General features: G+C 40.1%; 4 protein-coding genes across 7 annotated transcripts in view; 3 read left to right on the top strand and 1 right to left on the bottom strand.

The window, feature by feature from the left end:
- Nucleotides 1-1,418, top strand: part of rhbdl3 (rhomboid, veinlet-like 3 (Drosophila)) — a 21,595-nt gene extending 20,177 nt beyond the window's left edge. For both annotated transcript variants that reach the window (XM_047813852.1, XM_047813851.1), the window contains one exon: nucleotides 1-1,418. This exon is cut by the window's left edge and continues 462 nt beyond it. The gene's annotated coding sequence lies outside the window, so the exon portion shown is untranslated.
- Nucleotides 1,419-1,670: 252 nt separating this feature from the next.
- On the top strand, nucleotides 1,671-6,762 carry znf207b (zinc finger protein 207, b). Of its 3 annotated transcripts, none has more exons than XM_027168321.2 (10): nucleotides 1,671-1,838; nucleotides 2,829-2,955; nucleotides 3,046-3,184; nucleotides 3,523-3,657; nucleotides 3,864-3,939; nucleotides 4,394-4,464; nucleotides 4,753-4,898; nucleotides 5,161-5,391; nucleotides 5,659-5,800; nucleotides 6,028-6,762. In XM_027168321.2, the coding sequence occupies exons 1-10, from the start codon at nucleotides 1,798-1,800 to the stop codon at nucleotides 6,114-6,116; spliced, it is 1,197 nt and encodes a 398-aa protein (XP_027024122.1). In that variant the 5' UTR covers nucleotides 1,671-1,797; the 3' UTR covers nucleotides 6,117-6,762. The 3 variants fall into 3 exon arrangements, 2 of the variants coding, with proteins under 2 accessions (XP_027024122.1, XP_047669805.1); XR_007140592.1 differs by lacking the exon at nucleotides 1,671-1,838 and adding an exon at nucleotides 2,106-2,515 and having other exon boundaries at nucleotides 2,795-2,955; nucleotides 5,161-5,356; XM_047813849.1 differs by lacking the exon at nucleotides 1,671-1,838 and adding an exon at nucleotides 2,386-2,515 and having other exon boundaries at nucleotides 2,795-2,955.
- Nucleotides 6,763-18,845: 12,083 nt separating this feature from the next.
- LOC113656882 overlaps nucleotides 18,846-25,000 on the top strand; it is a 6,245-nt gene continuing 90 nt past the window's right edge. The window contains exons 1-5 of the mRNA XM_027168317.2: nucleotides 18,846-18,999; nucleotides 20,028-20,378; nucleotides 21,411-21,761; nucleotides 23,241-23,332; nucleotides 23,867-25,000. The exon at nucleotides 23,867-25,000 is cut by the window's right edge and continues 90 nt beyond it. Of these exons, the coding sequence (XP_027024118.2) occupies nucleotides 18,936-18,999; nucleotides 20,028-20,378; nucleotides 21,411-21,761; nucleotides 23,241-23,332; nucleotides 23,867-24,025 (1,017 nt within the window). The 5' untranslated portion in view covers nucleotides 18,846-18,935 and the 3' untranslated portion in view covers nucleotides 24,026-25,000. The remainder of the gene's footprint in view (nucleotides 19,000-20,027; nucleotides 20,379-21,410; nucleotides 21,762-23,240; nucleotides 23,333-23,866) is intronic.
- Nucleotides 24,708-25,000, bottom strand: part of rhot1b (ras homolog family member T1) — a 16,896-nt gene continuing 16,603 nt past the window's right edge. The window contains exon 20 of the mRNA XM_047814080.1: nucleotides 24,708-25,000. This exon is cut by the window's right edge and continues 510 nt beyond it. The gene's annotated coding sequence lies outside the window, so the exon portion shown is untranslated.

Below are 25,000 nucleotides of genomic sequence, written 5' to 3'. Positions count from 1 at the left end.
AGCTTCCAAAGTTTGTTAGACTAAAATTCAAGTGCTAACAAAAAAGTAATTTGTAATGAATTAACATCATGATTACTAGCATCTATTGACCTTTACTCACTGTTAGCAACATTAGCTTCCTCAAACTAAAGCTCATTGTGCTGCTATTAGTTTTGAGTGTTAGCATCTAGCATCATCTCCAGCTAAAACCAGCTTTCTGGTTTCTGAACTGAAAGCAGAACTGTTCTGAGATCAGACTGTAATTCTCATGACTATGTTCTCATTTAAATCTAAATGTGTGTGTCCTGTGTGTTAGCATGTGTTTTAGCGGGTGTGTTAGCGGGTTTGTGCTGTGGCCGTTTATAGTGGACGTTATATTTTTGTAAGTAATTACAGCGTGATAAGAGGGCACAAACTTTTATTAACATTGCCAAAAATATCTTCCTCCTCAGCTCGTCACTGTTTATGCCTCGTTCTAACAAACGGATGTAAGTTTGATAGAAATCCCTTGTTCTATCGCGCTACTGCTACTTTCCAGCAGCACACTGGATTTAAAGAAATATTTAAAATGTATTTATAGCTGTTGCTGTGTGTCAGACACTGGACTAAACAGTTGTATGTGTGTGTGTGTGTGTGTTTGTGTGTGTGTGTGTGTGTGTGTGTGTTATCTATAGACGATGCTAGAGTACATATGAACTGAATGTTTCCATTAGGCGTGTGCTGATATTTTACTTTTTCTTGATGTAATAATGCCAGTTTAAGACACTATCCTGATATTAAATGAAAGAGAAAGGTTTCGGATTTTAATTGGTATTACAGAACAGAGACGTTAGCCTTTCTTTTAACAAGTAGCTTAGCTAACAATAGCACAGTGCTAGTATTTTATGCTACATCACACAGTGAGCCGAAAGAGATGGAAATAAAGGCCAATAGCGATCATCCCTACAGTTGGTTAATCACAATATGACCCACTAACTGATTATCAGCGCACGCCTAGTGTGGAGTTTAGTGACTGTTTTGAGACAAGCTCGTTTTCGGTCTATGCACAAACATTCAGCACGGCAGCAAGAGACAACTGACACCAGATCAGATATATAACAGTCTTGTACAGTTCAGACAGTGCTAATAGCTTATAACACATGAGTTTATCATGAAGTATTTATCTCTCTGACACAGCGAGGTCTGACCTCCTGATGCATCACTGTCTCTCTTCACAACACAAATCCAAAGCAGTTTAATTTTCTAACATAATTATTAAACTGTGTTTTTATGACGGTTGAGTGCGTTAGCTGCTAATCTGCGATCCGAGGCTGTGCTCTAAAGACAGTAATCTGGAGCTCTAACACAGATAAATGCTCACACGGAATATTTTAACATTTTGTAGATTTAAAATGTAAATATGAGAATCATTAAACAGTTTTATGACCGAAAAGCCGAAATAATGATTCCTGGATTTTTTATTTTGTGTGTAAACCTATTTATTTATTTGTTTGTTTGTTTGTTTATTTGAAGGAATTTGACATCATTGTCAATATATAAGTTTGAAACAACCTTAGTTTTATTAATAATTGTTTCATTATATTAAATATTATTTAAAAATAATGATAATATATTTTTAAGGAATCAGACCAATAGCTTCACTCTACAGCTGAATACATCGAGGCCCATAAGGATACACATGCGCATGCGCGGGACAAACACCGGAAGCGTATTGTGAAGCAGCCTGGAAACCATCGCGCCATTTTATTTAGCAAACGGTGGTGAATTAAGTCAGTTTTTTATTAGCGTAAATTGTTTTTTTTTAGTTTTAGAACAGAAATGGGAAGAAAGAAGAAGAAGCAGCTGAAGCCGTGGTGTTGGTATCCTTTGTAACTTGCGATGCGATTTAAAAACGCCAAATTTAGTGAGATATCTTCTTAGCTAGCGAGGCTGCGTTCCAAACGACGCTCTTTTAGTCACGTAGTGCACTACTTAGTGTGCACGCACCTTTATCTCAGAGCGTGTGTAGGGCACTTAAATAGTGCGCGTAGGCTGTTGTTGGGACACGATTCAAGCTAACGTACCCGTGCTCTTGCTAGCAGCTAACAGTCATTATATAGACATGACATAGCACAACTTTTTGCCTAAATAACTGTTTATTTTAAATAATAACCGTGTATAGAAGCTCTGTAAGACAAATGATGTGTGATAAATGATGATAAATCGGTTTCAGGAGAAGATAAAACAGCCAATGAACGTTTGGTCTCATGTTTGCGATACACTTTTTAAATACACACTTTGATACACGAGTTTAATTTCTCTAGGATTAATTGGTTTATTTCTGTTCTCTAGTCTCATTGTGTCGAATTAATTCTGGTTGGAATCCATTTCACAAAAAACCCTTAAAACTAGAAACGCTAATGTTTTGGAGTAACACCGTGAATGAGTGATTCTAAGAGTCGACTCGTCCAGAATGATTCAGCGAAACGATCAATTCAGACAGAAATAGAAGAATATCACAAACTTTATCACAAACTTTATCACAAACTTTATCCAGGTTAGAAAGAATTTGCTTGGAAGCAACCAATTTGGGGACTGAAAGAAACGGCTCTTTTTTGGTCGTTGTTGTTGTTGAATCGAGACTAACGAACCGATTCAATCAAAAGGGATGTAATTGTAGAGTTTTTTTAACCTTTAACATAATTATGTATTTCCCAAGTACGTTTATTACAGTGTGTTATGATGCAGGCAGGATACAAATGTTTGTCAAAACTTAAGGGGTTGGAGTTTTATTTATTATTATAATTTCTGTGGTCTTTTGGATGCTTTTATACAGATTTGATTGCACACCTTAATCCAATTACACAAAGGTACTGCAACAGAGACTTTGACGATGAGAAGATTCTCATCCAGCATCAGAAGGCGAAACATTTCAAATGTCACATATGTCACAAGAAGCTGTACACGGGACCAGGTCTAGCCATACACTGCATGCAGGTACGAGACACACACCCGAGCCGACTCTTAATCCTGCTCACAGATGAAATGTGCACCAAACAGCTGTCATAAGGTTTTTTTAATTTCCAGGTGCACAAGGAAACGATAGACGGTGTCCCTAATGCGATACCCGGCCGAACCGACATCGAGCTGGAGATCTACGGCATGGAAGGCATCCCAGAGAAAGACATGCAGGAGAGGAGGAGGCTTCTGGAACAGAAATCCCAAGGTGGGAAATGAGAGCAGGTCTTTCCTCATAATCAGGCACACAAGGACTTTGGTTCCAGCTGTTTGTGAATATTAAATACACCAAGAAGTTGAAAGATAACGACGTAAACGAGTCTCGAGCAGAAACGCATCCACAAGCTAGTTCACTAGATCAGACGCTCCATCCTGAGAATTTAGTGAAAAACTTTTTTTTTGTGTTGGAATTAGAGTACAATATTAAAGTTAAAAAATAAATAAATAAAGTGAGTCAACACAAACTTGTAAATTAAGTGAAATTATACACACATGCAAGTTTATCAAGTTTTCAACAAGGTTGTGTGTGTGTGTGTGTGTAAGCAGAAAGCCAAAAGAAGAAACAGGACCAGGATGACTCCGATGATGATGATGAGGAAGATGAAGCCGGACCGTCACCGTTTCAGCAGCCGCTCGTTGCCCAGCCACAGAACGCCTACATGCCCCAGGCTAACTACTCAGGTGTGCCAGAGATACACACTCAGGGCTGTCTTTGTGAGAGATTAATGCCTTATTTTATTTTTACACACATGTAACTTCTCCTCAGTGTTATTTGTGTACAGATGGCATCCTGTGGAGTATATTGTGGTGTTTACTGTGTGCACTGCTCTCCTGTCTGCTTTAATAGAGTAGACTAACGGGGTGTGTGTGTGTGTCTGTGTGTGTAGGTATGCCTCCTATGATGCCTGGAGTTCACCCAATGATGCCCGGAATGCCTGGAGTGATGCCCGGCATGCCACATGGGTACGTTTGTTTCTAATTCTAAGCCCGTCTCTCAGAAATGATCTGTGTGGTGCAGTAACATCCCTGAACATTAGGGGGCAGTATAGCACCACGTTAAATCATCATCTGGTGTCTGTTACAGTTCTAAATCTTTCACTTCATCTTTAAACTTAACTTCCAGCTCTCTGGATTCTTTTGAATACAAGCTCCTAGTTTTTAGAGACAGATCGTGACAAGGATCACAATGACAGTGGAACGTTATAAGAGCTTTAAAGAGTTTAACGTCGCTGTGCGTGAAATGTTTCACACTTCTCCATCCTATAGATCTACACAAGATTTCTGTCATTTCCGTCGAATAATTACTCAGTTCCACATCATCCATCACTAGTTATTGTACTGAGAGTTTTTCCCTTCACTGTGTCTGGAGATGTGACTTCCCCTAACAACCCGTTCCTGCTCTTTGTTCCTTATGCAGTATGATGCCGATGGGAGGGATGATGCACCCCGGGCCCGGAGTGCCCCTCATGATGCCCGGAATGCCCCCAGGTAAGAGGTGTAGTATTACTGCAGTCCATTGGACTGGGAAAACTCCCATAACCGCAGACGAAATGCTAAACAGTGTGTGTTCAAATTAAATGGACCTTTAATATGTTTACGACGTGAAGAGACCCGTGACACGGCTAGGATCTTTTTATTAGACTGTCAGCGTTTAGAGTAGATCACATGGTTATAAACTCCTGATACTCTCTAGAGCTCTCACTCATAACTGTAGTGTAGTAAAGATGACGTAGGGTTTGTGAAGTGGAGATTGACGTGTGTGTGTGTGTGTTGCAGGAATGCCCCCTCACGTACCCCGGCCTGGGATTCCCTCTATGGCTCCGGTACCTTCAGTGACGGCACCAGGAGTCCCGGTCCGACCTGCTGCACCCGTCGCTCCACCCGCTGCCTCCAAACCTCTCTTCCCCAGTGCTGCTGCTCAGGTAACGCAACATAAAGCTAAACAGAATCTAATCATTTACTGAATCAGTTTAATTTATCGATTCAATGATTTATGAGTTAGAATTTATAATAATTCTTATTTTAATTACATTGATTAATAATTAGAGTAATTGGTGCTTTCTGTCTAAAAAAACAACAACGATTATTTGTACGTTTTATTAAATATATATAGCTCGTAATGAAGTGAAAATGATTGTGAAAATAAATTCATAATAAAGTTTTGGCACCCTCGTCCCTCTCCAGGCTCAGCAGCCGGTGCCCACTAACGCAGATCCTCCCAAAGCAACATTCCCAGCCTACACCCAGCCTCCGTCATCCTCCTCGTCCTCCACTACTTCTTCCTCCTCTTCCTCTGTTCCTGCTAGTAGCACTGTGGCTATACTGAACCCCCCAGCAGTCTCCGCTAAGCCGGCCGCCATCTCCAGCTCCAGTGCTACCAGTAAGTTGATGCACCCTGATGAGGATATCTCACTGGTAAGTGCTCGGAGACGCCTCTCCCGATTTATCTCCTTTTTATTTGACAGTAAGTAATAAAAAAAACGGATTTTTCTCTTTACATCGGCTTACGGCGACGTTACACCTTTAGCCTGTAAATTCTTTCGTACGACTTTTAGCTTTAGCGTGAAAGCGTAAACCTGTTTAGATGTTTGTTTGTTTTTATTTAGTAAAAAGGTAAACGGTTTTTAGTGTGTGTAGTGTGTGATTGTGTGTGTGTGTGTGTGTGTGTTGCTCTCGATGTAGGAGGAGAGGCGAGCTCAGCTGCCTAGGTATCAGAGGTCGATTCCTCCTCGTCCTGGGCCCACGGTAGCTGCTGCAGCGCCCCCTGCTGTACCTGTGGGGTCACTACTTCCACAACAGCCTCCTATCAGACACCCCATGCACGGTGAGTCGCTCTTACACCAAGTATGGACAATATTTACAGGCTAAATAAATAAATTAAAGTTAAAAGTCTCAAAAGATTCCTTTTTAGTCTGAATTTCCTCATAAAGATCTAGTGAGCGTGACGAAGTCTTCATGGGTGACACATAATCGGTCCTCACGGTGAACCTTCAGATCAGCGTGTCCTTTCCTTTAAACTGTGTGTGTGTGTGTGTGTGTGTTTGTGTGTAGGTCAGTTCGCTGTACCTCCTCAGGGAATGCCAGGTTACATGCCGGTGTACGGACAGGTGCCTCAGTACCAGGGAATGGGCCGATACTGACGCACCGTGAGGTTCGCTTCAGTGTCTGCTGATTAGACGAATAAACAAACAAACATACCAAAGGCACGGAGAGACTCATGACGCCACGCAGGACGCCCACCTCTCTCTCACACACACACACACACACACACGACTGTTTATCTTTACGGATCTTGTTTGTTTTTTATTTCCCCAAAATTGTTTTCCCTTTAAAGCTGTAACCGTGCCAGTTTAAAGGCAAGGCAAGTTTAAATAAGTTAATAATTTACATCCCTTTAGTGTGTGTTTAATCAGTCTGGAGCCTTCACAACATCTGGTGAGGGCTTCACAGTAGGTGTGTGTGTGTGGATAATCGTGCCGATAATCATGTCAAAACACACACCCACACGCTCGTATAGATATATACTGTGTGTGTCACCACGTTGTACCGTTAATGCACAATTTAGTGCTTTCTATCATTTTCGTTTGTTTTTCTTATTTGTTGTTAAATAAAAAGCACCAGTTTAACATTTAGACACATTCCTGTCTGGACCTGTTTGGCACAATGCCAACATCCTGTGTCTTTGTGGACCTCAATAAACACTTTATTGTATGTTTGGACCTTTCTTACTATTATTATTTTATTATTTTTTTGAACATGGATTAATAAAATTTAATTTCCCTTCTTGTTTCGTGTGTGTGTGTGTGTGTGTGTGTGTGTGTCAGAAACACAACAGTATCTTTATTCCACATTTCAGTAATTAAAGAGTTTATATAAAAAGTTGGATTTGTTTTGACTCTTGTTCAAGTTCCATTCATTATTTGTCATTTATACACACGGCTTTCGTTAAACATCTCTAATTTATGTGGTTATTTTCTGTTAAAAAATAAAATGAGAGAAAAGATAACATTAGTATTTTTCCCATTGTTATTTACTATGATTGATTTTTGTTACTTTTATTAACTAGAAATAATTATTTATATATTTTAATGAATGTTTTCCAATAAATTTGGTTTAACCCTTGTGCAGGGGTAACTTGGGTGTCCTTTCATATATTTGCATGAAATTTGCCAGGATTGTTTCAAATTATGAAATTTGCAAGTAAAATTAATTTTGTCTATTTTCGTTGAACTATGTGTTTGTAAAATAAATATTTTCCTCCTCGAGTCCTCCCGAGTCAATTTGACCCGGCCACATTTAGTGGGGCAATAGGTCACTCTTTTGCCCTTTTCAGCGCAATGAACATGCATACAGACAAAAATGCACACATAAAATGTTCACTAACACACACATGCACACACACAAATTGGGCATTGCATTTCATTAGGCCTCCGGAAAAATAGAGCTACACATTTGTAAATATTTCACACTTTTGATATGCCTTTGCCTAGCAGAGGGCAGACTATGATCTACAGAAATGATCACACACACACACACTGTTCAAAGCATTGGGCATTGCATTTCAGTTGGCCTCCAGACCAAACAAAGGCTACACATTTGTAAAAGTTTCACCACAAACACACACACACAGGTTCATATTTTTATAAAGTTCAAAAATAAAATACATGTGTTTTGCAAATCATATTTGTTTCCTCTCTTATTTATACATTTAGTTGCATCGGTCAGCTTTAGCCTGGAGATATACTGAGTAATGTTTGACATTTATCAGTCAGTGGTTATCCAAAATAATATTTAATAATTTCTGCTTATTTTACTCAAAAACATGGCATAATTTTACAAGAGTTATCGTTCATAAATTAAGTATAATAAAAAAAACATAAGGAGTGTAAAAGAATTTTTATTCACATTAAATTATGCCATGTTTTTGAGTGGTGTGTGTGTGTGTGTGTGTGTGTGTGTGTGTGTGTGTGTGTGTGTGTGTGTGGCCTGTTGTTGGTTGATCAGATGACAGCTGGTAGGTAAAATAGATATTACAAATGTAAAATTTTCACAAATGTAAGCTGATCACAAAAATGGTGATGAGGCCATCCTTAAAAATATTCTTGTAAGTCCGACCGACTTGCCGGTTGTAAATTTGCGTTAATACCGACCATTTTTTTATTACTCTTCAAACAACTAATATACAAAAGCAATAAAAATAATATGAATTATATTTTAGTAAGTATTGTAAATACTTTATACTGGTAACTGAAAGCAGCTGATGCTCAGCGTCACTGGATTCTGTTCTGTCTATTGCCCTTGCTTGTTTTTCATGTTTGTGAACGTTTGCTGCCTGCCCTGACCTATGCCTGGATTATTGACTTCTCCTTTTGGATTTCCTTTGATGTTTGCCTGATGTGTGACCCTTGCCTAGCTTGGATATTGCCTAATAAACCAGCATTTGGATCTAAACTGTTTCACGTTCGTGACAGAATACCTTGCCTTACGAGATCCAGCGGTTTATTGCGTCCACCCTGGTTTCATCATTGCATCAGCCATAAACCCAACAACCAAATCCAGCATTCTTCCGGCACCTTCTCCGACCACTCATCTAAAGATTCAGCAGTGATATTTCCCTGTACCGATTGTTGTGTTCCTGTACCCCGACATGTACCGATATAGTGGCATACAAGTTCAAGTGTTACCCCCCTCCACTGAAGAAGAATGGTGGGACAGGTTGGACGACTTGATGTCTCTCCGCCAACAAGGGTGAGTGGTTTTGCACAAGTGTTCTGGACATGTGCGACTGGTTTGAACCTCAGCAATGTGGAATTAAAGTTGTACTTAAATGACTGTTTGGACGAACCTTTGTCGCAAGCAGAAATGCAAAGCTTACAAATTTTGGACTTTTGGGGTTTTGTCAGCAATTTAGAAAGCCGAACCCGATGGAACTTGTGGGGAAACCCCGGATGGAAAATCAGGTGACAAAATGGCCGCCACTATGCCGGTCTCTGCCCCTAAACCAGCTGCTGCCATGCCTGCCTCTACTCCCAAAATGGCCACCAACACGCCTGGCTCAGATCATAAAATGGCTGCTACTATGACTGAGCCCTTGTCTAAGGAGGGCAATCAGAAGAGAACGATTCGCAAGCCAGGCTGCCGGGTCTGCACCTACCCCTAAAATGGCTACCATTTTTACCTGCCCCTGTTTTCAAGAGGGCTACTACTGTATATGCACCAGTGGTTAAAAAAGCCACTGTCCTGACAACACCTGTCCCTCAGAGGGCCGTTACCATACTGGCACCTGTTGTCAAGGTGGCTGCCATTTCTGCATCCCAACCACTTCACAAAATGGCTGCCACACCCCAACCACTTCACAAAATGGCTGCCTCACCTGCCTCTCCTTTTCCTGCAAAGCCACAACTACTAGTGTCTAGTCTACTGGACCCCCAGATGACGTCTGTACGGGTGTCTAAGAGTCAAAATCCAGTTATGTCAAGTTTAATGATCCCCAGGGCTACAGAGGTACGTTCTCTCAGTTTCATGCCTCCTGTATTGGCTATGGCACTGCAGTATGCTTGCTGCTCTTCTGCTTCACCAGGCAGTTCCCAAATCCATGACTCTGAACCATCTGACTCTCCCGAGCCGTCTGAATCTACTGAATCTGCTGCTGAGTCCTGCTCTGCCTGCGGCTCCGCCGTGGTCTCCAGTCCTGCTCTGGTCTGCCAGCTCCGCCCTGCTGGCCTCCAGTCCTGCTCTCCCTGGTCTGCCGGCTCCGCCCTGCTCTCCCTGGTCTGCCGGCTCCGCCCTGCTCTCCCTGGTCTACCGGCTCCGCCCTGCTCTCCCTGGTCTGCCGGTTCCGCCCTGCTCTCCAGTCCTGCTCTGCTCTGCCGGCTCCGCCTGCGGCGCTGCCAGTCCTGCTCCGCCCCGGCCTTCTGCTCTGCCGGCTCCGCCCTGCCCTCTACCGCCACATGCACCTGGCCCACTGTTCTGCCTCCGTTCCACTACCCTCCGGATCTACATTGGAGTGTCTGGAATCCACTCGGGGGGGGGGGGGGGTGTGCTGTTATGAGAGCCATGAGGGCTCCCTCTCCTGGCATGCAGAGGATTTGCTGCACTTTAGCATCAGGACTCTATTTCCCTCTATTCATTGCACCACCAACTCAGCACACCTGTTTCCCGTTTGTAATCACCCGGTCTATTTAAGCTCACTCAGACCTCTCGTGTTGTGAGGTATTGTTAGCATGGTCTGCATACTGAGCGTTTATTCTGTTCGGTCTATTGCCCTGTTTTTGAACTTGCTTGTTGTTCGTGTTTGTGAACATTTGCTGCCTGCCCTGACCTACGCCTGGATTATTGACTTCTGCTTTTGGATTCCCTTTGATGTTGTTGTTTGCCTGATGTGTGACCCTTGCCTGTCTTGGATATTGCCTAATAAACCAGCATTTGGATCTAAACGTTCGTTGGATCTAAATGTTTCACGTCCGTGACAGCAGGTAATCGAATAGATTTATCACTATGAAGCAACGAATCTGCCAGAATAATTTTAATCTAAATGGAAATGACAATGAAAAATTATTTCTTGTATTTTTATTTATTGTACACATTTAGTGTTTTCCAATAAGGGATTGTGTGTGGTAAAGATGTACATCTCATCTGTGTCTATTAGCTGGAGTTTATTAATGAATGCAGTTTCATGGTTGACTTTTTTTTTTTTTTTTTTTTTTTGTATAAAATTATTGATATTTAAAATATCGTGTAAAATATAAACGGCTTCTGAATGTTAAACTTTCTTAAGAAAAACCCCAATGGTTGCATGAACCACTGAAAGTAACTATGATTTCCCCACACACACACACACACACACCTGCGCATGCGCACACCAGGGCTGGTGACAGTCGTGTTCCGTTAGCTCGTGTGAGAGGTCAGAGAGAGTGAAATGGAGAAGTGGTTACAGCGTCAGCGACTTCCCGTCTTCTTCTTCATCACCTTTTTCTTCCCAGGTAACTTTTATTCTATTCCTCACTTATAATACACAAACATCCTGTGTGTGTGTGTGTGTGTGTGTGTGTGTGTGTGTGTTAATATTAAGTCCTGATATTCCACTGTAACTCTTCAGGAGGATTAAGTGTGTGTTTGTGCCACACTGATGTTTATTACAGTAAACACACACGGGGTCTGTTTTTCTACAATCCCAGTCAGCAAATTTCCTTTGGCCCAGATAAACAGCTGAGCTGTGGCCCAGATTAGTTTGTTTGTCGGCCCAGATATGGCCCACATCTCCTTTGCCAAAACTGAACCAAAGCAGAGCCATAAGTTTACCAAGCATGAGCCAAATGTAATTTATGTGGCCCAAATATGGCACACCTCTTCTTTGAAAGAACTGAACCAAAGGAGTGCCATAACTCCACCAAACATGAGCCAAATAATACAATTTAATGTGGCCCAAATATGCGCCTTATATGCAATTTTAGTATGGTTGAGTTCTGTTAAAATCTATTGGCCCATATGTGCCACACATGCAGCTGACAGTATGTAAAAGTCTTATTAACTTAAAGGTAAATGAAACTCTCAACAACAAATGTACTCAAAACAATTTACTTCAAAACAAGTGTTTTAAATAATTACAGCTTTAAGAGTAAACATAAGAATACATTTAAGAATGTATTCAACTCAGAGTAAAAAAAACACAAAAAAATCAGATTAACTTGTACAGAGAACTTAAATTGAGAAATTGAGTTGTGATGTGCCTAATGAGGGTCGGCAGTGTTTTGTTGGGCCTCGTGTTTCTTCATTCGCTCCCTCCTACCCCCCTCTGCAATAAAGATGAATTTAAATAATGCTAGCAGCAATACAATATGGAAGTTAGAGCTGGAGGATAATTAAAATCATTTAATATAAATTTCCTCCTTTAATATTTTAATTGCAATAATTAACCACCTCTGATTGACCAAAAAAAAATTTTCCAGTATATTTTCGAAAGGAATTGCAAATTGTATTTTTTCAATATGTTGGCCATAAAAATACCATAATTTCTTATGACAAATTATTTAGATTTTGTTTTTAGAATATATTTTTAGAATACTTTTTCACCAACTGGTTAAAATTTACACTGGATGTATTCTGCTTTAAAAAAAGACATGCATGACTTTCAGTGCATAAGAGAGATTCCAAATGGGACCGTCTGCAAAGTGCAAATCCCGAAAAGCGAATACTGTACTGTCACCAAATTCAGCTCACACATCACTGATGTCCTGATAGTTATACTACAACACTTACTTGGGGGAAATATTTTCATATAAAAAAACATTCCTCCCAAGTTGACTTTTTAGTATTCGCTTTTCGGGTTTTGCACTTTGCAGACGGTCCCTTGGTTCGCACATAGAGACATGTATTTTGTCCACCGTGGAGGAAAGCTGATTTTTAGGAAAATTGGGTTGTAGCTGCCTCTCTACATTACTACGATAGAAAAGGTGTTATTTGTGTAGTAACAGCGTTTAGCTCAGGAGTTATTGACTCGGTAAACTCCAACCTGTGAATATGTGGCCAACTTTACTTAAGTACTGTTTATTTATAGCCAAAAACATCGGAATTTAAACACCAAACCAGCGGAGCCCTAGCGTACATTAAACTGTATTGTTAAACTGAGGAAAATATTAGCTAATTTGACCCCTTCCTCAATTAAACTAATAACGCTTAATAACATGCAATATTGACACATAATGCTGCATATTTCAATGATATGATTGTAAAGTGCCAATCACTTACCTGAACGTAGCTTACACAGTCGTGAGGAAAGCAGAAATACCGCCCGCTGCCCGAGTCTGTCACATTCGTGCCGTAGTCTCACTCCACCAATAGGAGGGAAGATGCATAGCAACCTGAGGTGTGGGACGGAGGATGTCTGCCGCTCTTGATTTCAGGATTCCTGTGTTTTTCCATGTATAAGCCAAAGGTTTACCACAAGTTCGTGTTTCTCACTGTGTGCCATAGCTCAACCACATATGGTTCTAATGTGTTCGTTGTTATCTGGGCCATATACCTCAAAATGAGTTGTGAACCAAGAGAGCATTTCCCGCCGATTTTAAAGTTATGGCAAAACAAATATGGACACAATTTGGCCCATATCTGTATAGCCACGCCACATCTAGGCCATATGTGCCAGATAATAACCACATGTGGCCCAAATGTAATTGCTATCTGGGATATTGTTTGGTCGATTTTTAGGAAGTGACTTAAATAATAAAATGTAAATAAAATAGCTGTTATAGAAATATAAAAAATGCAGTATTCTGTAATTCATTCATGTCGGTCGGTGGTGTGTTATCGACGTCCTTTATCTCCTTTTGTCATCCTGATTCAGATAGTAAATAAATCATAACATTTCTCTAAACTTTATAAAGGTTTTTTAAGGTTTAATTTGGTGTTAAACGAACACACAGCTTCACTCAGACAGACAGTCTGTTTTAATGACTTTCATTTCTTGTCAGTTTAAATGAAACCAGACCAGATGACGTGTAAATAGGGTTGGTATCAAAAAGAAATTTTCCGGTTCCAGTTCTGCCTTACGATTCCTGGTTCTGATTCCGATTCCATAATAAACGAAATGTGAAAAATAATGCACAATACTTAAACAATTCCGTTTGTGTTTATTGAGCACTCTTTAAATACCTCAGCAGCGCGAGTGACTGATTTCTTCAGTAAACTGCGTTAATTTGGTTGCGTGACTGTAAACAGTGTAAACAATTAATATTCAGGTAAGACTTGGCTAATTAAAGTGACCTCTCCAAGCGCTTTGCCCATCATCGCATCGGAACCGCATTTGGAACCAAAGCTTAAATTCTGTGTGGTTCCGGTTCCTGTTGAAAAACAGAACCACACGGAATGTGGTTCATTAAGGCTCCAGCACGAAACTCTACAAAACCTCCTTTACTAAAGATTTGTGTTTTCTCTTCAGCGTGCGGCGATGTGCTCTATCTCAACACTACTAACGCCTCCTCCATCCAGTTCTCCTGTGTGTTTGATCTATATGAAGAACAAGCACCCTTTGCCTTCACTCTGAGACGGGAATGGATTCAAGCTCAAGATGTGCTTTATCACAACTTCGCCACTGATGCTGACGTTAAAGACTCCACGTTTGTGGGTCGCATCGGCGATCGTCTGGTCAATAAAGCAGTCTATGTGAACATCACAGATCTGCAGGGCTTCGACACCGACCGGTACATCTGTGTGTTCCACTACCAGACAACTGCAGGCTTTCACAACCAATCAGGGAGGGACAAGATCGTCCTGTACGTCAAAGATGTCTGTAAGTCCAACCTTCTCGAGACTTAAGGTCAGGCAGCAAAAACCTTGTGGACAGAAATCTGGAGCCAAACGAAACTACACATTTTAGTGTTTGCTGAAATGAATTTTCTTTATGGTAATTAATTTTTTTGTGCTTATTTCATTTTCTTTCCACATTTCTCTTTCTCTGTTAAAAGGAATGTTCTCCACACTCTGGTCATGCTGACCTGTAATAAGTGTTTTTGTACCCCATGTTTCTGCAAACATAAGCAGGATGGTAAGGCTTGCTGATAAAGTAACCTCAATCTTAAGGGAATAGAAACGAGGAAACCTCTGTCATGTAAAAGTGTGTTTCTATGTTATGTCACCTTCACCTCTTCTGATTTAATGTTCTTGATTTGAGTCTATCCTGTTCTTTTTAGCGCTCTTGACAGGTTGACCTGCTTGAGAGATTACTCGCAGGACACTCAGTTTCTCTTTGCTCATGTCCAGGCTTTCTGACCTTCAATGCTTGGAGAAGAGTTGTGAGGAAGCAGCATTGTTGCATATCCCTATCTATGTTGAAAACTTATCTAATACACCATAGCTTACTGTATTCCATTGCATATATTCTGTTCTGTCGCTCAGTTCTTTGAGCAGCTGTTTGCAATAAACCAGATTTGATTTCACTCGTGGGGTTTGTTCTCTCAGTGCTCCGGAGCGCTCCTATTGTTTTGCAGAGTTAAAGGGACGTGGGCAAGTGCGAGGAGGAATCTTTCTTAGTGTTGAATGAAATCTTGAACACCACAATAAGGATTTATTCTCTGCTCAGTTTGCAGCTCGCTAGAAAATCAGTACAAGTGTCAACAGGTTAAATAACTCCTCAATCAAATAACAGCAAAAACATTCTGACTCCCGACTCTTGACTCCTGACTCACTCACTGGGGAGTTTAGATCAATTTACAGATTAGAGTTTCTTCCTTTTGGGATTTTTAGGCACTTTACATAAATATTTAGCTCGGTCCCTTCAGAGGTCACCACGACCCGAGCGGTCGTATTAGTGACTTATCAATGATATAAAATTACTCGATTGTGATCAATCTGACTCTAATGGATGTGTTTGATGTCAGTGAAGTCCATCAGTGACCTTTTGTCCGTCTGTAATCTAATAAAAAAAACATCATATGTGTTGAGTTTATCTCACTGTCTATTTTCGTTGAACTATGTGTTAGTAAAATAAATACTTTCCTCCTCGAGTCCTCCCAAGTCAATTTGACCCGGCCACATTTAGTGGGGCAATAGGTCACTCTTTTGCCCTTTTCAGCGCAATGAACATGCATACAGACAAAAATGCGCACACAAAATGTTCACTAACACACGCACCCAAAACACACACACAAATTGGGCATTGCATTTCATTAGGCCTCCAGGAAAAAAAAAAAGCTACACATTTGTAAATATTTCACACTTTTGATATGCCTTTGCCTAGCAGAGGGCAGAATATGATCTACAGAAATGATCACACACACACTGTTCAAAGCACTGGGCATTGCATTTCAGTTGGCCGCCAGACCAAACAAAGGCTACACATTTGTAAAAGTTTCACGACACACGCGCACACACACACACACAGGTTCATATTTTTATAAAGAAGTTCAAAAATAAAATGCGTGTTTTGCAAATCATATTTGTTTCCTCTCTTATTTAAATTTAGTTGCATCAGTTAGCTTTAGCCTGGAGATATACTGAGTAATGTTTGACATTTATCAGTCAGTGGTTATCCAAAATAATATTTAATATCTGCTTATTTTACTCAAAAACATGGCATAATTTCATAAGGTTTATCGTTCATAGATTAAGTATAATAAAAAAACAAGGAGTGTAAAAGAAGTTTTATTCACATGACATTATGCCATGATGTGGCCATCCTTAAAAACATACTTGTTTGCTGTAACCCGACCGACGCTGACAATTTAGGATCGACTCAATTTTTTTTATTTTTTTTGCTTTAAGTCCGACCGACCTGCCGGTTGTAAATTTGCACCATTTTTTTATTACTCTTCGACAACTATTATACAAAAGCAATAAAAATAATATATTTTAGTAAGTATTGTAAATATATAAATTGCCTAGGCTTACATACAAACGAACCCTAGGCCTACATACAACGTTCTTTCTTTTAAATAAAAACCCGTGACGTCATCTAGGTTTACACTATTGGTTACCGGATGTCACACTATGGCCTATGCGTTCGCTTCGTCTCATTCACTGTCAGAGACGACGGTTCGCGCTCGATAATGATGGCTGCGGCTGCAGTAAACTAAATGTTCGCGGTCACCGTTCAAAGTCATACGTGTTCAGGCACCATAATACATCTAAAATGTTCATTAAAACAGCTCGACACCGCTTTAACTTGGCACGAAGTTCTGGAAAAAACTGTCCAGCATCAAAATAAGGTTTGCGGTGATGCACCCGAAGGCACGGGATGAAGAAGACCCAGTCAGTGACGTTACAATATGCTAATTTGTTTAAAGTCATACCTACGTAATCACCATCACCAACATTTTACTTTTTTTTAACATTGAAACTTGAAAAAATATATAGATCTACCTACTGACCTTTTTTTTTTTACTGTTACTGCAAACCAAACTATTTTTAAGGATGACCTAATTCTAGAATTTGTGATTTATAAGCATTCAAGTCAATTTGACCTGGAAAAAAAAACAGGTTTTATTATTTACTGACATTAAAAATTGTCAAAATGGCTTCAAAACAATCTCCTGGCTTTGAAATATACCAGCCTGTAATTGTGCATCAACGTTTGTGCCGCTGTAGTGAAAATTATTCAACATTTCTGTTTGTTTGGTTTTTTTTTACTAGAAAATGAGCCATTTTTGCATATTAATGCTGTTTATTATACCAAATATTACAAAAAGTTTTGCATATTAATGAGGTTTATTATACCAAATATTACAAAAAGTTTTGCATATTAATGCTGTTTATTATACCGAATATTACAAACAGTTTTGCATATTAATGAGGTTTATTATACCGAATATCACAAACAGTTTTGCATATTAATGAGGTTTATTATACCGAATATTACGAAAATGTTTGCAAAATATATGTTAATATGTTGTAAACAAGTTAGACTACTTCACACTAACACACACACACATGGACACACACACACGGACACACACACACACACGGACGGACACACACAGACACACACGGACACACACACACACACACACACACGGACGGACGGACACACACAGACACACACGGACACACACACACACACACACGGACATGCACACACATGGACACACACACACGGACACACACAGACACACACGGACACACACACACACACACACACACACACACACGGACATGCACACACATGGACACACACACACGGACACACACACACGGACACACACACACGGGATCTGTTTTTCTACAATATTGTTTGGTCTATTTTTAGAAAGCGACTTAAATAATAAAATGTAAATAAAATAGCTGTTATAGAAATATAAAAAATGCATACTGAATACTTCATTTTTTGTAAGTAGTCAAAACAGACAAGGTCAAGTTGACTCAGTGCTCCTAATTAGCGTGGGAGTGCAGAAGAGATGAAGAGTTAACGGCGATTAGAATCTTTTTTATGGTCAGGTTTGTAAACTGAAAGCAGCTGATGCTCAGCGTCACTGCTCGCTTCATCTCAATCATTTATTAGCAGATTTTTCTACACTGAATAAATGACTTGATAAAGAGGACGAGTTAAATAAAGTCATAAAAAGAAGCAGAACAAAAATATTTTAAATAACGTTTTTTTTTTTTTGCAGGTAATCGAATATATTTATTTCACTTTGAAGCAACGAATCTACCAGAATAATTTTATACTAAATAGTAATGACAATGAAACATTTTATTTCTTGTATTTTTATTTCTTGTACACATTTAGTGTGTTTTCCTCTAAAGGAGTTTGTGAGTTTGTGTGAGTGTGTGTGTGTGTGTGTGTGTGTGTGTGTGTGTGTGTGTGTGTGTGTGTGTGTGTGTGTGTGACAGCGAGCGAGCGAGTATTAGATGACCAGATAAAGAATGTCTAACTGAAGCCTGAAGTCTTTTGCAGTAGATTTTATATTTTTATTTATTGTGTAAAGAAGAAAAATCTCGTGATTTTTAAATCAAATCAAATATCACATAATATCAGATCTTTTTTATTCTTTTTTTGTTTTGTTTTAAACAAACTCTTTTTTGGTCAAAATTTGTTTATCTTTCATTTTGTTTGTTTGTGTATGTGTGTGTGTGTGTGTGTGTGTGTGTGTGTGTGTGTGTGTGTGTGTGTGTGTGTGTGTGTGGTTAAACCTCAATACACAGCAGGTAAACAGCATGTACATCTCGTCTGTGTCTATTAGCTGGAGTTTATTAATGAATGCAGTTTCATGGTTGAATTTTTTGTATAAAATTATAAAATATCGTGATATTTAAAATATCCTGTAAAATATAAACAGCTTCTGTTTCTTTGTGAATGTTAAACTTTCTTTCTTAAGAAAAACCCCAATGGTTGCATGAACCACTGAAAGTTAGTAGGATTTCCTGTACCAGCCCCCAACACACACACATATACACCCACACACACACACCAGGGCTGGTGTCAGTCGTGTTCCGTTAGCTCGTGTGAGAAGTCAGAGAGAGAGAGTGAAATGGAGAAGTGGCTACAGCGTCAGCGACTTTCCGTCTTCTTCTTCATCACCTTTTTCTTCCCAGGTAACTTTTATTCTATTCCTCACTTATAATATATATATAATAAACAAACATCCCGGGTGTGTGTGTGTGTGTGTGTGTGTGTGTGTGTGTGTGTGTGTGTGTGTGTGTTAATATTAAGTCCTGATATTCCAGTGTAACTCTTCAGGAGGATTAAGTGTGTGTTTGTGCCACGCTGATGTTTATTACAGTAAACACACACACACACACACACACACACACACACACACACACACACACACACACACACACACACACACACACGGGATCTGTTTATATACAATATTGTTTGGTCGATTTTTAGAAAGCGACTTAAATAATAAAATGTAAATAAAATAGCTGTTATAGAAATATAAAAAATGCAGTATTCTGTAATGCATTAGTGTCGGTCGGTGGTGTTTGATAGTAAATAAAAAAATCAGTTCCTTCATAACATTTCTCTAAACAAGTCTCTAAACTTTATAAAGGTTTTTTAAGGTTTAATTTGGTGTTAAACGAACACACAGCTTCACTCAGACAGACAGTCTGTTTTAATGACTTTCATTTCTTGTCAGTTTAAATGAAACCAGACCAGATGACGTGTAAATAGGGTTGGTATCAAAAAGAAATTTTCCGGTTCCAGTTCTGCCTTACGATTCCTGGTTCTGATTCCGATTCCATAATAAACGAAATGTGAAAAATAATGCACAATACTTAAACAATTCCGTTTGTGTTTATTAATCACTCTTTAAATACCTCAGCAGTGCGAGTGACTGATTTCTGCGGTAAACTGCGTTAATTTGGTTGCGTGACTGTAAACAGTGTAAACAATTAATATTCAGGTAAGACTTGGCTAATTAAAGTGACCTCTCCAAGCGCTTTGCCCATCATCGCATCGGAACCGCGTTTGGAACCAAAGCTTAAAAATTCCGCGTGGTTCCGGTTCCTGTTGAAAAACAGAACCGGTTCTCGGTGTAAGTGAAGTTTTATTAAGGCTCCAGCACGAAACTCTACAAAACCTCCTTTACTAAAGATTTGTGTTTTCTCTTCAGCGTGCGGCGATGTGCTCTATCTCAACACGACTAACGCCTCCTCCATCCAGTTCTCCTGTGTGTTTGATCTATATGAAGAACATAAACCCTTTGCCTTCACTCTGAGACGGGAATGGATTCAAGCTCAAGATGTGCTTTATCACAACTTCGCCACTGATGCTGACGTTAAAGACTCCACGTTTGTGGGTCGCATCGGCGATCGTCTGGTCAACAAAGCAGTCGATGTGAACATCACAGATCTGCAGGGCTTCGACACCGACCGGTACATCTGTGTGTTCCACTACCAGACAACTGCAGGCTTTCACAACCAATCAGGGAGGGACAAGATCGTCCTGTACGTCAAAGATGTCTGTAAGTCCAACCTTCTCACGATTTAAGGTTGAGCAGCAAAAACCTTGTGGCCAGAAATCTGTAGGATATTTTAGCCAAATGAAACTACACATTTTAGTGTTGAATGAAATCTTGAACACCACAATAAGGATTTATTCACTGCTCAGTTTGCAGCTCGCTAGAAAATCAGTACAAATGTCAACAGGTTAAATAACTCCTCAATCAAATAACAGCAAAAACATCCTGACTCCCGACTCCTGACTCCTGACTCTTGACTCCCGACTCTTGACTCCTGACTCACTCACTGGGGAGTTTAGATCAATTTACAGATTAGAGTTTCTTCCTTTTGGGATTTTTAGGCACTTTACATAAATATTTAGCTCGGTCCCTTCAGAGGTCACCACGACCCGAGCGGTCGTATTAGTGACTTATCAATGATATGAAGTTACTCGATTGTGATCAATCTGACTCTAATGGATGTGTTTGATGTCAGTGAAGTCCATCAGTGTCCTTTTGTCTGTCTGTAATCTAATAAAAACCATCATATGTGTTGAGTTTATCTCACGGTGCTTTAACTCCACAAGATCACAGAACAGATGCCACTTCCCTAAAACTAACACCCTGTACTACTGTTTATGGTAAACCTCACAGCAGTTCATTTCCCACACACACACATACACACACACGGACACACCCACACGGACACACACACAGACACACACACAGACACACAGACACAGACACACACACACAGACACACACACACACACACAGACACACACACAGACACAGACACACACACAGACACACGGACACACACACACACACACACACGGACACACACACACAGACACACACAGACACAGACACACACACAGACACATGGACACACACACGGACACACACACACACGGACACACACACACACGTCCAGCTTCACTCAGACGGTCTGTTTTAATGACTTTTATTTCTTGTCAGTTTAAATGAAACCAGACCAGATGACGTTAAACTTTACAAAACTTCCTTTACTAAAGATTTGTGTTTTCTCTTCAGCGTTGGGTGATATGATTTATCTCCACAAAACTAACGGCTCCTCCATCCAGTTCTCCTGTGTGTTTGATCCATATGAAAAACAAGCACCCTTTGCCTTCACTCTGAGACGGGAATGGATTCAAGCTCAAGATGTGCTTTATCACAACTTCACCACTGATGCTGACGTTAAAGACTCCACGTTTGTGGGTCGCATCGGCGATCGTCTGGGCGATAATACAGTCGATGTGAGCATCACAGATCTGCAGGGCTTCGACACCGACCTGTACGTCTGTGTGTTCCACTACCAGACAACTGCAGGCTTTCACATCCAATCAGTGAGGCACAAGATCGTCCTGTACGTCAAAGATGTCTGTAAGTCCAACCTTCTCATGAGTCAAAGTCGAGCAGCAAAAACCTTGTGGCCAGAAATCTGGAGCCAAATGAAACTACACATTTTAGTGTTGAATGAAATCTTGAACACCACAATAAGGATTTATTCACTGCTCAGTTTGCAGCTCGCAAGAAAATCAGTACAAATGTCAACAGGTTAAATAACTCCTCAATCAAATAACAGCAAAAACATCCTGACTCCTGACTCCCGACTCTTGACTCCTGACTCTTGACTCCCGACTCCCAACTCCTGATTCTTGACTCCCGACTCCTGACTCCTGACTCCTGACTCGACTCCCGACTCTTGACTCCTGACTCACTCACTGGGGAGTTTAGATCAATTTACAGATTAGAGTTTCTTCCTTTTGGGATTTTTAGGCACTTTACATAAATATTTAGCTCGGTCCCTTCAGAGGTCACCACGACCCGAGCGGTCGTATTAGTGACTTATCAATGATATAAAATTACTCGATTGTGATCAATCTGACTCTAATGGATGTGTTTGATGTCAGTGAAGTCCATCAGTGTCCTTTTGTCTGTCTGTAATCTAATAAAAACCATCATATGTGTTGAGTTTATCTCACGGTGCTTTAACTCCACAAGATCACAGAACAGATGCCACTTCCCTAAAACTAACACCCTGTACTACTGTTTATGGTAAACCTCACAGCAGTTCATTTCCCACACACACACACACACACACACACACACACACACACACACACACACACACACACACATACACAGACACACGGACACACCCACACGGACACACACACACAGACACACACGGACACACACACGGACACACACGCACACACACACACACACACACACACACACACACACACACACAGACGGACACACACACACACACACACACGGACACACAAACACACACACACACACAGACACATGGACACACACACACACACGCGCGCGCGCGATTTAAAAAGCATCTTCAGGTGAATATGATGATGAATAGTGGATGTCATTTGCAAATGAGTCGACTCTTTGATCTGACTCTTTTTAAGAGTCGACTCACATATCTGAGAAGCAGTAATTGAGTCTTATGCCCTTAAACACAAAGTCCACAGTAGCTTCAGATTCCTGCAGGAGGAACTCAACATGGTCTCCTGCTCTCGTAGCTCACGGACCTCGATGTTTGACGTGTCGAGATGTTTTTCAGCTTAGTGAAGTTTTCTTTGTTATTATTTCACTCACTTATATTCTTCCTGTCAGCTCAGACCTCAGTTTTTGTTGTTGTCACACTCTTCTGTGAACTTCAGACACTTCTGCGTGTGGAAATCCACACGTGTGTGTATGTGTGTTCAGCAGTTCTTACTCAGCGCTCAGTGTGTAATGTGAACGTTGTGTGTACGTGTTCCTAATAAAGTGGCATTAGTGTTTGTGTTAATATGAGAATGAAATGATTAAGTGAATGTTCTTGTGTGTTTGTAGTTCCGTGTACCTCCTACACACCACTGCTGTTCGCTCTGTCTGCAGGAGTAGGACTGCTCTTCTTCATCGTCATCATCAGTGTAGTGCACTTGGTGAGTGTGTTATTAATAGCATGTGTGATATCGTCATTAGGTGAACTTGTCGACTTTAATTTTCCACAGTTAGATCACTAGCAACCTTCTCAACAGTTTTGTTCTGACAAACATGTAAATCTCAAAAAGGAAGCTATGTGTGTGTGATGTGTGGTTGTGTGTGCGTGTGTGTGTGTGCGTGTGCATGGTGTGTGTGCATGATGTGTGTGTGTGTGTGTGTGTGTGTGTGTGTGTGTGTGTGTGCACGTAATGTGTGTGTGTGCTTGTGTGTGAAATGTGTTAGTGTGTGTGTGTGTGTGTGTGTGTGTGTGTGAGATGTGTGAGTGTTTGTGCATGTGCATGGTGTGTGTGTGAGTGTGTGTGGGATGAGTCTGTCAGTGTGTATATCCGTTGTGGTTTGAAGAGGCCGTTGATTTATTGACACCTCTCGAAAGACAGTGTGAACCGCTCCCTAATACTCACTTTCTCTCTGTCTCTGTCTCTGTCTCTCTTTCCCTCTCTCTCCCCCCCCTCTCTCCCCCATCCCTCTCTCAGATGAAGCCCTGTAGCAGAGGGCAGATGAAGCCTCAGAACCCAGTCCCCATCTATGAGGAGATGAACGGCGTGAGAGAGAAACCGAGCTCTAGGCTGCAGGAGGACGACGTGTCGTCTCTCTACTGTAAGCCAAGAAAAGAGAATCCCTACATCAACTGAGCGGTGACCTTTGACCTTACACGAGCCCTTTGGAACCTTTAACTCACAATTCTAAATTTATTAAAACTGTTCAAAACTCAACAGTGTTTAATATTAAACCCTCAGACAGACGCAGAGTCCCGAAAACATCCAAATTGTCATCATAAATTACTCCTTAAATGTCTTTATATACAGTTCATTTATATATTATAATTATATTGATACATATTTATATGTATGTAAATAATAATAATTATAATAATAATTATAATAATAATAATATATAAAATACATAATAATAATAATAATAATAATAATAATAGTTTTTATGCATTGAACAAAAACAGATCTTTAAGTGAACCACAGAATAAAGATTTAATACATTTATATTTTTATATTTTATATTTTATATTTTATCTTTTACAGAAATTTATTTACCTTTTTAATCATTTAAAACTTGATGACTTTTTTAAAATCTTTTTTTTCATTCATTTTTCATCATTTGAATATATATATATATATATACTGTATATATGCAGCGGAAAAACATATTACTTTTTAAATCATTTTAAATATTTTCTTTTCTTGTGATGTAAAAAAAAATCTAACTCGATTGTGCGGCGTTCAGAAAGGTGATGGAATCAAAACTGTAAACAGGACGTGAGCGAGTGACAAACCGGTCACACCCATGAGAGAAACGTACGTGTGTGTGTGTGTGTGTGTGTGTGTGTGTTGTAGTTCATCTCATCTATTTATTTACTTTCAGTTACTTGAAGTCTCCAGTTTTATCAGTTTTATATTTTTTCTTCCTCGTGTGTCGACACCAGTCAGCGTGAGAGATAGAGAGAGAGAGATAGAGAGAGAGAGAGAGAGAGAGAGAGAGAGAGAGAGAGAGAAACTGTCGTCACTTCTTTCCTGTATTGCTGCTTATGAAATGACATCTTGTGTAACTGTTTAAAGTTGTTACTCCTCTATAACGATATAAAAAGCATTAAC

This window comes from Tachysurus fulvidraco, chromosome 5 (assembly GCF_022655615.1).
Source record: "Tachysurus fulvidraco isolate hzauxx_2018 chromosome 5, HZAU_PFXX_2.0, whole genome shotgun sequence".
NCBI classification, from domain to species: Eukaryota; Metazoa; Chordata; class Actinopteri; order Siluriformes; family Bagridae; genus Tachysurus; species Tachysurus fulvidraco.
The sequence above is the reverse complement of the archived record's forward strand: the minus strand, read 5'-3'. Positions and strand labels throughout refer to the sequence as shown.

Coding starts and splice junctions, on each gene's coding strand:
- znf207b (XM_047813849.1), top strand. CDS start 2,401: ATGAGTGATTCTAAGAGTCGACTCGTCCAGAATGATTCAGCGAAACGA. Junction 2,956..3,045: donor TAGCCATACACTGCATGCAG/GTACGAGACACA, acceptor TTTAATTTCCAG/GTGCACAAGGAAACGATAGA. Junction 3,185..3,522: donor TCTGGAACAGAAATCCCAAG/GTGGGAAATGAG, acceptor GTGTGTAAGCAG/AAAGCCAAAAGAAGAAACAG.